Source organism: Pinus tabuliformis, chromosome 9 (genome assembly GCF_031772625.1).
Source record: "Pinus tabuliformis cultivar Carrire ecotype Pingquan chromosome 9, CPIR1, whole genome shotgun sequence".
Taxonomy (NCBI): Eukaryota; Viridiplantae; Streptophyta; class Pinopsida; order Pinales; family Pinaceae; genus Pinus; species Pinus tabuliformis.
This window is the reverse complement of record NC_142307.1, coordinates 1,598,671,713-1,598,683,781: the sequence shown is the minus strand read 5'-3', so window position 1 is coordinate 1,598,683,781 and position 12,069 is coordinate 1,598,671,713. Positions and strand designations below refer to the sequence as shown.

Here is a 12,069-nt window from a genome sequence, read left to right as displayed (position 1 = left end):
GATATTCAATGTTTTACCTAGAAAAATCTCAATGGCGGAACTACCAAACTCTTCCATAGAGTAAAGAGACATTTGTCTAGATGATAGATACTCAATGTCAGAATCTAACTGAAATTGTGTGTGGTCATATTCTGAAGATGTTTCAAAATTTTCTAATGTGTTCAGAATTTGACTATCTTCACTAATTTCAGAAATGGTAAAGACAGGTTGTATAGTGTCCTCATCATCGACCCATTCATTATCTCCTACTTCTGTGATTGCTTTTGCTGGAGGATACAAATTGAATTTCTTTGTCGAACTACCATTAGAAATGTACATATCCCCAGATCTACAACTAATGAAAGCATCAGCTGTGGCTAGCCAAGGTCTTCCTAAGATGAGTGGGTGCCCTCCTAGATTACTCTTAGGAGTCAAAATCATGAAATCTACTAGATATTCCCAAGAATCTAAGGAGATTGAAATATCTTCTAATACACCATCTAGTTTGATAATTGATCGATCTGCAAGTTACAGTAGAGTAGGTGTAAAAAGAAGATTAGGAAGTTTTAGTTGTTCCATAGTCTGTCTACTCATAATGTTGATAGTAGCCCCTAAGTCAATCAAAGTATTTGGAATTTCTACCCCATTGATATGTGTCTTGACAATTGGACTACTGGGATCTACATACTTCTGCATGGTAATTTTTCCCATCATGATATCTGCAATTTTTCCTACCAGGTGAATTCTTCTTGTATCTTTTGGTTTCTTTCCTGGTCTTTTGAGACTCAACTCCTTTATTGTTTTTGCTAGAATATGAATCTCTCTAATGGCTTGTAGCAAGGGAATCTTGATACAGACATTCTTTAATTCATCTAGGAAATCATAGTCATGCAACAAGATTTGTTTTTACACTCCTTTGTCAATTTGTAATCTTTCAGGAATAGGAGGTGTGGATGACGATGCAGGTTGCTCAACTATAGGAGTTGTGGGGGTTGACTCTTTTTCTTTTTCTTTTTGAGTGTTTGGGTTTTGAAGAGATGCTTCAGAACCTTTATTGGCTTCAAGAGAATCTTCCTCAGAAATACTTTGCTTTTGAGCATCTATAGAAGGATTTTCTAAAACTCTACTAGATCTGAGTTGTACATCATTGAGAGGAACAATCATATACATAGGAAATTGTTGTCCTTCTACCATGTAAGCATTTTGAGGATTTTTATTATTTGGATTTGGCAATGGCTGGGATGGTAGTTGATTTGTCTTCTGTTGGAATGGAAGCAAGAGTTGAGAATTTGGATTTTGTTGAGAAGGTTGTTGTTGTTGTGGAAATGGTAATGAAAGTTGTGGATTCTGATTTGGAAGTTGTGGAGCTTGTTGATTTTGAAAAGATGGAGGATATTGATAAAATTGAGCAAATCTCCCATAAGGATTTTGCATACCTTGTACCCATGATTGAAATGGATTTTGAGGTTGGGACCAAGGTTGTTGCCAAGGATTCCAATTTGGTGGAGGTTGGAAGTTCATGGGGTTGTTAAACCCTTGATTTTGTTGCCCCTGCCAAGGTCTCCTTGAAACAAAGCAAAGAGAATCAATTGAATTTGGATCTTCTTGAAAGACAACTTTGAGCCCAGGAATTGAAGGACAATCCTTGGTCTCATGGCTTTCTGAGCAAATCATACATGTTTCTACAACTTTTGCATCAAAGGGGCATTCCCTTAGAGCATGTTTCTTCCTACATTTTGGACAAAATATGGCCAAAGCTTCAGCTTCTGCTTTCTGCTTGTTTTGTATTTTAAGGGTGTCTAGTTGCTTACTAAGGCTCCCTAAAATATCAGTTTTGAACTCATCAAGCATGTTGCCAATCTCAGCCCTACTTATTGATCCAGTTGAAAATTTGTTTGCTCTGATGAGAGAAGGATCTCTAGGCCCTTTTCCGGTTTTAGATTTCCCCTTGAGAGATGGACACATAGTTCTGCTATATCATGAAGTAGAAGTTGAGAAATATCTCCCTTTCCCATCATGTTTAAAATATCTATCCATTCATCTCTAATGGATTTTAATAGAAGGGCTTTCAAGGTCTCCTCATCTAAGTTACTCATTTTTGCTCTTTTCGGGTTGTATTGAAATCTTTCAAGTAAATCCTCCAAGTTTTCATCTTCCTTTTGCACCATTTTGAATACCTCATCCTTATGGTTGGTGGGCATGCAATAGTCCAGGTATCTATCCAAAAATGTTTGTTTCATATCATTCCAAGTCCTAATAGATTGAGTGACTAATCCCATGAACCATTTCAAAGTAGCTCCCTTCAATGTTGAAGGAAACAATTTGAGTTTTTGAGAGTCTTCCATATAATCATAAGTTCGGCACACGACTTCAAACTCAAATAGAAATGTTTCAGAATCCTCACTTCGTAACCCATAAAAGTTTGGGAGGACAGATGGTGAGATGTTTTTCATTGTTGTACGAGATTCCTCATCAACTATAGGGAATCCAAATGAGTTATCTCCATCCCTATTTCCCCCATTGTTACCTCTACCTCCTCCATTGTTTCCTCCTCCTCTACCTCTACCTCTACCTCCTCCTCCAAACCCGTTTACTACTTCCTCTGTCATGATAGTTTCCTCAGAGATTTCAGAGTCCTCTGGTTCTTCTACTAATGGCGAACGAGGAGGAATTTCTCCCTCTTCTTCTTCAGGTGATTCTACTTCCTTGATTACAATTTGTTCTCCTGTAGAAGTAAAGAAAGGTTCTTTTCCTAAGTCAGATTCGGTGGATAGTGTGGGAGAGTCTCCTAATTCAGCTGCTGCCCCTTGAATTCCAGGAATCCTAAGGCTAGGAGTGTGAGTTGGAGATGATGGAGGTGTATCTTGTCTATACCTTGAAGTAGATGGAGTTGTAAAAATCGAACTCTTGGCCCTAGCTATAAACCTTCCCCTAGAATCTCTTGCTCTATGCATGTCTTTTATTTATTTTTCTTCAAATCAGGCTAATAATTCTCTTTCTGATCTTCCAGATCACTCTAGGTGAAAGAAGAGAGCATACTCAAGAAATTATTGAACCAATAACTCTCTTTTCTGATCCTCCAGATCACACTAGGTGCAAGAGGAGAGCATACTTTGAGAAGTTATCAATTTTTACCTTCCTTGAAATTTTTTTGTTTTTTTTTAAGAAATTGGCTACCTAGTTTCACTTCCCTGGCAACGGCGCCAAAATGTTTGGTCAATTTAGAGTGTCCTAAATTGCTATATTAATTGTCAATCCAGGAGTCGTAAACTGCTGAAGTGAGGCGCACTATATATGCAAGATAACCGATTTCTTACTTTTTTGTCGTTTTTGATTTTTAGTTTGTTTTTGGGTTTATCTTCGTTGATTCCCTAATGTAGGATGGAAATCCTAAAAGACAAGTATGGATATAAGTGTTCAAGGCAATGGTATCCCTTAAAATGATTTCCAAACTTCAAAATTTTCAAAAAGGTTTTAAAACATGCAATGATGAAATTAATTCCTAAAAGAGAATGAAAATATGCCACTATTCTAATTAAACAAACAGTGAGCTATTGACCATGAAACCCAGTATCCTTGCTGCTGTCTAAATATGAAAGAAACTGAACTCAAAGAAATCCAAAAATTGCAAGCAAAGTAAAGCTAAGATCAAATTACATCAACTCATATTCTGACCCCTCACCATTCGTCTCGCTCTGGCTTTCGGAGGTAATCATAAACAACTTGAGCAACCTGATGTCTAATTTGCAGAAAATAAAACTAATATTAAACTACACACTCATACTTCAATCCCTCACCATTAGTCTCGCTATGGCTTTCGGAGGTAACTGAAAATGACATGAGCAATTCAATAACTAACTTGCAGAAAAATAAACTAATATCAAACTACACACTCATACTTCAATCCCTCACCATTAGTCTCGCTATGGCTTTCGGAGGTAACTGAAAATGACATGAGTAATTTAATATCTATCTTGTAGAAAAGTAAATGAGCAAAACTAAAATAAATAAAACAGTGTTGGAACTAAGAACTAAGAAAAATAAATCAGCAGAAGGACAAGAATAATTCCATGTCATTAGTCATTATAAAACTATGTGCAAATGCCCGGGCTGCCTACTGTAATTTGAAACAAAGACACTGATCAGTTAACAACATTGTAAAGCATAAAAACTATGGACAACAATCAACATTAATACCATAAGAAGTGCAATATATACAAGTGAATGATTATGGCATAAGGAACGTAAAGAAATAAAACATGAAACTATACAGCAATTCTCAAAACCTCGGTGTGTACAAGGGCCCTCTGCACAACCTCGGGAAATCAAAAATCAACCACGAATTGAGCTTATAAACATAGTCTTCTCATGTATTAAAATGCAGTCATAACACAGAAATAAAGTCACGGCACAGTGAGCTCGTTAACAGTCAAAATTACATTACAAAAGCTAGCTACTATGCGTATGAGAACGCTTTATTTGTAACAGAGGATGACATAACTACTTTCCTAAAATCTGCATTGATAAAAGACACGTGAACAACCATGTCGAGGAATCTAGCATTATGGCTGCCGTGAAGATTAAATCTATGGAGGGTGGCTGTTGGATTCGGTTCATGGAGCAGTCCACGGGTGTTGATATGTCCCTAGAAATCTAGGAACAACGACGCAAGTCTTCACGTGGTGAAAAGCAGAGTTCTGTCACCGTAGGACTCTTATGTTGACCACCGCTTGACTACCTTTGACGACAGCGTTCTTTGGTGAATTCAACTGAGCCAATAGGACTCGGTCCATGTCCACGTCATTTGCAACTTGCCCATGTGGTTGGATTTGCTTGAAGACACCTGTAACATAGACTTTAACAAGAAGGCTGCAGAAAGTTGAACTGGCTACGGAAAGTGACAAGATTTCGCAGCTGAATGAGCAAAAATCTAATTCAAACAACAGACACAAAACATAGTTAGGAAACCACTTTATATGCTCTTTTTAAACTAATATGCAATGATTTGACAGCTTAGGAGGTCCAGGTAAATGGAAAAAGGCTAGAAAGGTGTATAGGGAAGATGCAATTTTGGGGCTCAATAGGGTTCGCATCATTTTCCTGGTACAACAGGAAGCAAAGATCTGTGGAGTTCAACTAAAAAAAAGTAGAATACATGGCTACAAGTCAAGAAACATGTGAGGCAATTTGGATGAGAAAGATACTTGTTGGATTGTTTGGTCAGATGATGGATCCAACTGTGATAATCAAAGTTGCATCAAGCTCTCTGAGAATCCTGTTTTTCACGATCAATCCAAGTATATAGATATCTTGTATCACCATTTATGGCACTGTGTGCAAAGGTGGATAATGTTGTTGTAGTACATTTTGATAGAGGAACACGATGTTGACATTTTTCCAAAGGCCTTGTTAAGAGGGAAGTTCGAGTTCCATAGGTGCAAGATAGGGGTGGTTGATAATCTCTTTCTTGCCGAGAGGGAGTGTTGAAAAATGCAGCAAGAAATTCTCAATTTGATTTTGCCGTGGTTCAATTGAGAAAATTCGAATTTCCACATCAACAAACAACTTAAGATGAACCACATTAGGCGGTTCAAAATGTCGACCAAATCTTAACGATGTGATTAATCCGAAACACTGATATAAAATTGGATGATGTTAAATTGTGTGACATCAACATGGCTTGTGTCACCCAATTTACTCAGTAAATTTGAGTTGGATGAGTTAGAGTTCATTTATGCATGCGTGATTGCTAATTTGTAGCAATTAAGGTCAGTTATCTCGGGTTATTTTCAGTTAAATTAGTTCTAAGTTTTGCAGGAACTAGTGGAAGGTTAGTTACGTAGTGGGACTTCAATCAAACCTAGTGATCGTCCAGTTAACTAATCAATCAACCCAAAATAGCTAGTGCATGCAGAGAATTCAAGTTTCCCACACCAGGTGGAGATTCCAAGGCAATGTAACATCAATTGTAGACTAGTGTTGAGTGTACAGGTGTTGCATGCAGTCAGAGGATCAACCTAAAGGAATTACGCAATCAATTTGAGGAATTTCCTAAACAATAGGGGCTCAATTCCTTGAGGAATAATGCAAGGAAATAGGAGTTCAACCAGAGGCAGACTTTGACTAAGTTTGGGTCAGAGCTTCTGAGTGAGCAAAGAGATGGGTTATGCACTTGCAGGTTGTGCTTAGTTGAGCAAAGAAATTGCAATACATCTTTATTCTTCTAATTTAATGCAAGCAAGCATTGGGGTTTTTAGCTGTTTGCTTTCCTCGGGAAAAATACTTGTTGCATGTGTGTGATTTCTTATTTCATGTCTTTCTTTTTTTTAGATTGTGAATTACTTTCCACAAAGCAACAGAGTAGGTTTTTTCTTGTGATCTTGATTAAAATTTCACGAGCAACTACAAATCTACATCATAATTTCTACAAGTTGAAGCCTGTCAATTTTGAAATCTAGAAATTCATCGGCTGAGCCATCAATTCGTTTTGAGCCCTTACTCCTACCGAGAATAACTCTGTGTGATGTGAGATTAAAGATATAATAAACTCAAGTAATTCTGCCAAATTTGCAAGGGATGGGCTGAAATCCTCCTCCCTACCTCTATGATAATTCTCCATCATATTAAGCCAACTCCAAAGACAGTGATGAGTTTGACTAATGCAACTCCTTAATTCTTGTTTACTCAATTCTAGAGCCCTTGAACTTTCTATATATACCATCCCATTTCCCCCTTGCGATTCAATCTCATTCCATTCCACATTAATGGAAACATGCCTCGCCATAACACCACTTGCAGAGTCCATAATGAAAATTGGATGAATCCTCCAAAAATCGATGAGAATGGCTCCTTCACCTTGAAGGTTGTTATTGTAGAATGAAATTTCATACATACTACCTGCTCCAATTTTCTTATCCACATTACTCCATCTATCCCATGTTCTTTTCGAAGGGACACACTTTTCCCACCTGTCAAAAATGATGAGACTCTCCATATCTTTCCAGAGATTTGGCTGCATAACTTTGAATTTGCTTGCTTGATTATGCGTTATGGTATTAAATGCTTTGATTTGACCTCTTGTACCCTGCTTCACTTGCCCTGAGGTTTCAACCAATTTAACAACGCCTATCATTTTTATGGAATGTCCTTAGTTACAATAATCTCATTCTCATACTTTATTTCTCCTTGTGATAGTTGCGAGCCTTGATTGGCTAGGGAATCCATAGCCTCGTTTAAATTCCTTCTTATATGATAAAAGGCTATGGAATCAAATGATTCCACCAACATTTTAATTCGATGAAGAATTGGAAGGGGGAATTGCTTGTCATTCTTCCTACATTTGGACACTTGTTGAATAACATGCTCAGTATCTCCAAATATCGGTAGATGATGAACACCTATGGAGTGTGCTAAATCCAAACCTTACCACAAGACTAGATACTCAGCTTGAATGTTTGTTGCAACACCCAGTGCCCATGTGAATTGAGACTCTTTTTCTTTGTCTACACTATAGAGAACCCCTCGTGCTTCAGCCTCCCATATTATTATTATTATTATTATAGAAAGATAATACATAAGTTAAACATATATATATTTAAAAGAACATGTAACAAGATTCTTAACTATGAGAATTCATCCAATTTTACTTCGGAGATTTGTAACTTGCAAATAGATTTTGTTACAATACTATGGCTTATCACTTTAATTAAAAGAACATAAATGGCGTAACTATTTTTGACATAAATCTCAACTATTAATCTATGGCAACTATTAAAACTATTCTAGAATATTCCATGGAGATTAAATCCCTCCCACCTACCTAGTAATTAATCAATATAATTAAAAGGACATACCTACTTTTGGGATAAATCTCCATTTTTAATGTATGACTATTATAAAAATATTCTAAAATATTTTGTAGCCATCAAATCATCAGCATTCAACTAATAATTATTGTGCATGAGTATGGAAGAGATGTTGTAATGTCCTTGTCTTGTTAAACATGTTGAGTTGGTCAAATAACATAAAAATAAAATAAAATATTCAGCCTAGATCCATCTAAAGTTAAGATGGATACATGCTACTTGATAATTAAATTAAAATTTTAAAATATACATGCTTAGCAATGTAATTATACACTCTCCTATAAACTAGACAAGGTCCATCAATTCTAAATCTACCAAACACTAAGAGAAATCAAATCTCTTTTCATTCTAAACAGTTAGCATCTCAAATACATCCGAAATTAAAATAAATCTAAATTAATTTAATTATTTATTAAAATTAATTATCAATAAAATTATTAATTTTATAATTTAATTTTATTTTGAACCAATCAAAATATTAAACAACAAATTACAACATCTGATTGAATTGGAGAGCACATATAATTACAACAAAACTAAAACTAGAACCCCTTCCCTCATTCATCATTATCGAAGAACCTCTACTCGCTATCCAAAAATAATTACAACAAAACTAAAGCTACAACCCCTTCCGTCATTCATCATTATCGAAAAAAACTCTACTCGCTATCCAAAAATCAAATGTGAGAATCCATCCCAATAAAAACAAAACCATAATGGCAAAATAATAAACAGGTATCCATCCTCTGAAAAAAACAAAACCATAAAGGTAAACTATTAAACAGTGCGTAGCTCGGTGCGCACTGTATTGATCAGAGATATTGATGTGCCCACTCTTCCAATTTGACCAATTCCATTCCGAGGTATATTTGACCTTGGTAAGAAAAAAACTCATCATGAAATATGTGCCAGACGACGAAAACGTGGCGCACATACTAAAAAATATGGTGGACACCTCGGTCAGAGTGAGGTACCTGCAGACCACTTACTCCCCAGTATACAGCTCGGTTGCTATTGCAATTTTGTAGTTCATTGATGCAGAGACATGTCTTCGAGAACGGGAAATACGGTGCAATTCAATGGTGAAACTGTCTGTGTGACAGGGGCGGGAGGCTTTATAGCATCATGGCTCGTTAAATTACTCCTCGAACGTGGCTATAACGTTCGTGGCACTGCCAGAGAACCAGGTATGCCATTAACAACATATCCCTTCTCTTTGATCCCAAAAGAAATATTAACAAGAAAGAACAAGAAAAGTGAGTTGACAAACTTTGACTGATAATAGACGGGATACAATTATTAACTAAGCTGCCTGTGGGAAGGAGCCCTGTATCCTCATTTGAACGCTAATAGAGATTTGGGAAGCCCTTTATCGATAACAGAGGTCTCAGTGAATCCAAAAACTCTGAATCAAGTTATCTATTCTATTATTTACATTTAAAACTTTTGTAATAATGAAAAATCTGTGTTATTTTCTGGATCTGCAGAATATAAGTGTCTTTCTATATTTTTATTTGCCAAGTTTTTCTTGAGCTTTTCCCATGTCCGAATCAAATTCTGACCATGTGGCCTCCCCAGGTCGGCCATGATGTGAATTGTACTAACTTTGCTGGAAAGTGCTTAAAACTTTTAGATGATGGTTGTCTTAACCTGACGATCAGGATCCAACTAAATTGAGAAAGTATTGGCTTCTTGAATAAAATTTTCGGACAGTTAGATGGAGGAAAAAAGACAATATCGTGTATTTCCAACGGAGCAGTCTAACGAGGCGAGAAGACTTATTGGCCTTTTTCCCCTGAATCTCGCGGCTCAATTTTTTTGACATGACAATGTTGTGTACTCTAAATTTTGCATTTTTGAATCAGAGTAAATTGCATTTTTAAATTTAGAAATGGATTCAGCATCTTAAAAACTCCTGGAGATTAGGATTACGTAGTTTCAACCACTTAAAATTAAGGTTTTCCCAATTTATAACTGGATTCTAGACAAAATCCTTGTCAAGGAAAAATGCCAAAAAGTTGAAAACTCCTGGACATTAGGATTATGTAAGGTAGGCTCAACAACTTAAAACTAAGATTTTTCCAATTTATAACTTGATTTTACACAAAATCAACCAGAAAATTTGTCAGGGAAAAAAGCCAAAAAGTTGAAAACTCCTGGACATTAGGATTAGGTACACTCAACAACTTAAACCGGATTTTCCCAATTTATAACTGGATTTCAACCAGAAAAATTGTCAAGAAAACAAAGCCAAAACGTTGAAAACTCCTGGACATTTGGATTACCAAGACTCAACAACTTAAAACTAAGATTTTCCCAACTTATAGTTAGATTTTAGACAAAATCAACAAAAAAAAATGTGTGAAAGGAAAAAGGCAAAAAGTAGCGTCGTTAGACTACTATGTCCAACTTGAAAATAGGTATTTTCAAATCATGCTTGGAGTACTACTCACAACATGATAAACGGAAATAGTCTTCCTTAACATCCGCTTCACACAGCTTGATATGTCAGCTGTAACATAGCAGAGTAGGTTTAACTGCTGTGCTGGCCTGTTGCCAGCATCCCACGAAGGAAATTTTTGCTTTAGTATTCATTAACTAGCATTGCAAAGCATAGTAGCATAATTCCGTTGAATCAGGTCTTACCGACCAGGTCTTCGGGACAGAAATTCGGTTAGGAATTCGATCTGCCAAATTTCCCTTAAATTTGGTTTCTATTCATACGGAAACGCTAGCTTGTAAGAAAAAAACACATCATTCCCACTAGAAGTCAGAAAATACAAATTGTAATAGATTACGTTAGGGACTATACATTTTGCAATATCATTTGAGAGAACACGCATGAGATTTACTCAAATTTTGAATAATTTGTATGTTTTTCCTATTAGTGTGATGTATACTTTCGTATTTTTATTTCAAATAGGATGTTCCTAATCTGAATTTGAAGTCGTATATGTTAATTATTCTCGAAGGAAATAAAAACATGAAAAGTTGCTCAACCAGAAGAAATATTGGCAGCATTGAGTGCAAAGAAGTAAAATATGATGGCACATATCTCAGTTTTTGTGCGGCACTGTGAGCCCACGATTTGGTTGGAACGCCGCCATCACGGTAACAGGTTTAGCTCCCCACTGTTATTATGCTTGGATTGCCCACCTTTGGGTCAGGCCTTGGATATGGACGTTTTCATCGAAACTATCTATTTGCGACTGCCTGCTAATCTGCTAAGTGTATACCGTGGAAGATCGCTCTTGTGATGGCCCATGAAAGATTTCTTGCAGTTTACAATGCAAGCCCTGCCTATTCGAATCTCTGAAAACAGTGAATCACTGCAAGAGAAAATACGCCTTGTAGATCATAAGTGTCGAGAAACATTTTGTCTTGCAAATCAAGAATCCCAGGGAAAAATCAAGTAGACTTCACAAGAAGGAGAATCTCCCATTCTTCAAATTTGTCCATTCCCTCTGGATTTGCCCCTTGCAGACATGACTTATTCTGTGTCCACTGATAAAAATCATGAATGCTTTATGCGGATCTATGCGTTCTTTGATGTCACTTACCCTGCCTTAAGGTTGCTGGGTTGAATCTATGTGTTGTTGTTGCCGTGGTGATGTGATCTGTACCATGCATTCTCTCTCAGCAATGAATTTTCCTGCCCAGGTTTCATTTGGATTTTCTGGAGACACGTGTCTCTTATCAACAACTAGTGCACCTGCCAGACTTCAAACACAATCTTCCAATTAATATATTTTTAGTACATTAATTTGGACTATTTATTTGCTAAATTTCATGAAGTTTTAGCGTACTTGTGTGCTGGTTTAGTTTGCTTTATTTGTAGCTTTCTATATTAAGTCATCAGGCCAGCAAGAAGAACTCCATTTAGCCATTGGACTCCATTACTAGGTATTGGTTTTGGAGAAATTTGGTTGCAATTAACTTACGGGAAGCTTCCCATAGCCCTTTTGGTGAGAGTTTGGCTTAAAGAGTGGATATTGTTACCCACTAAAATGGGTAACCACATCAGTGAAAAAAATTCTTCTACATTTGACAGTCAACCATATAGCCAGTAACCCCTCATAACCACCACTAGCTGATGATATGCTACATATCTCTGCCACTTGCATCAGCTGTTTGCTTCTCAACTTGAAATATGTAACTAGGTTCGGTCTTCATAATGACATATGTAAACATGATTTTATTTGATGTAATAAGAAAAATAAAATTA

The 12,069-nt window shown here is 36.5% G+C and overlaps 1 protein-coding gene across 1 annotated transcript in view; it reads left to right on the top strand.

The window, feature by feature from the left end:
• Nucleotides 1–8,764: 8,764 nt before the first annotated feature.
• Nucleotides 8,765–12,069, top strand: part of LOC149154861 (cinnamoyl-CoA reductase 1-like) — a 71,607-nt gene continuing 68,302 nt past the window's right edge. Inside the window, exon 1 of the mRNA XM_089441223.1 lies at nt 8,765–9,031. Coding sequence (XP_089297349.1) covers nt 8,890–9,031 — 142 coding nt within the window. The 5' untranslated portion in view covers nt 8,765–8,889. The remainder of the gene's footprint in view (nt 9,032–12,069) is intronic.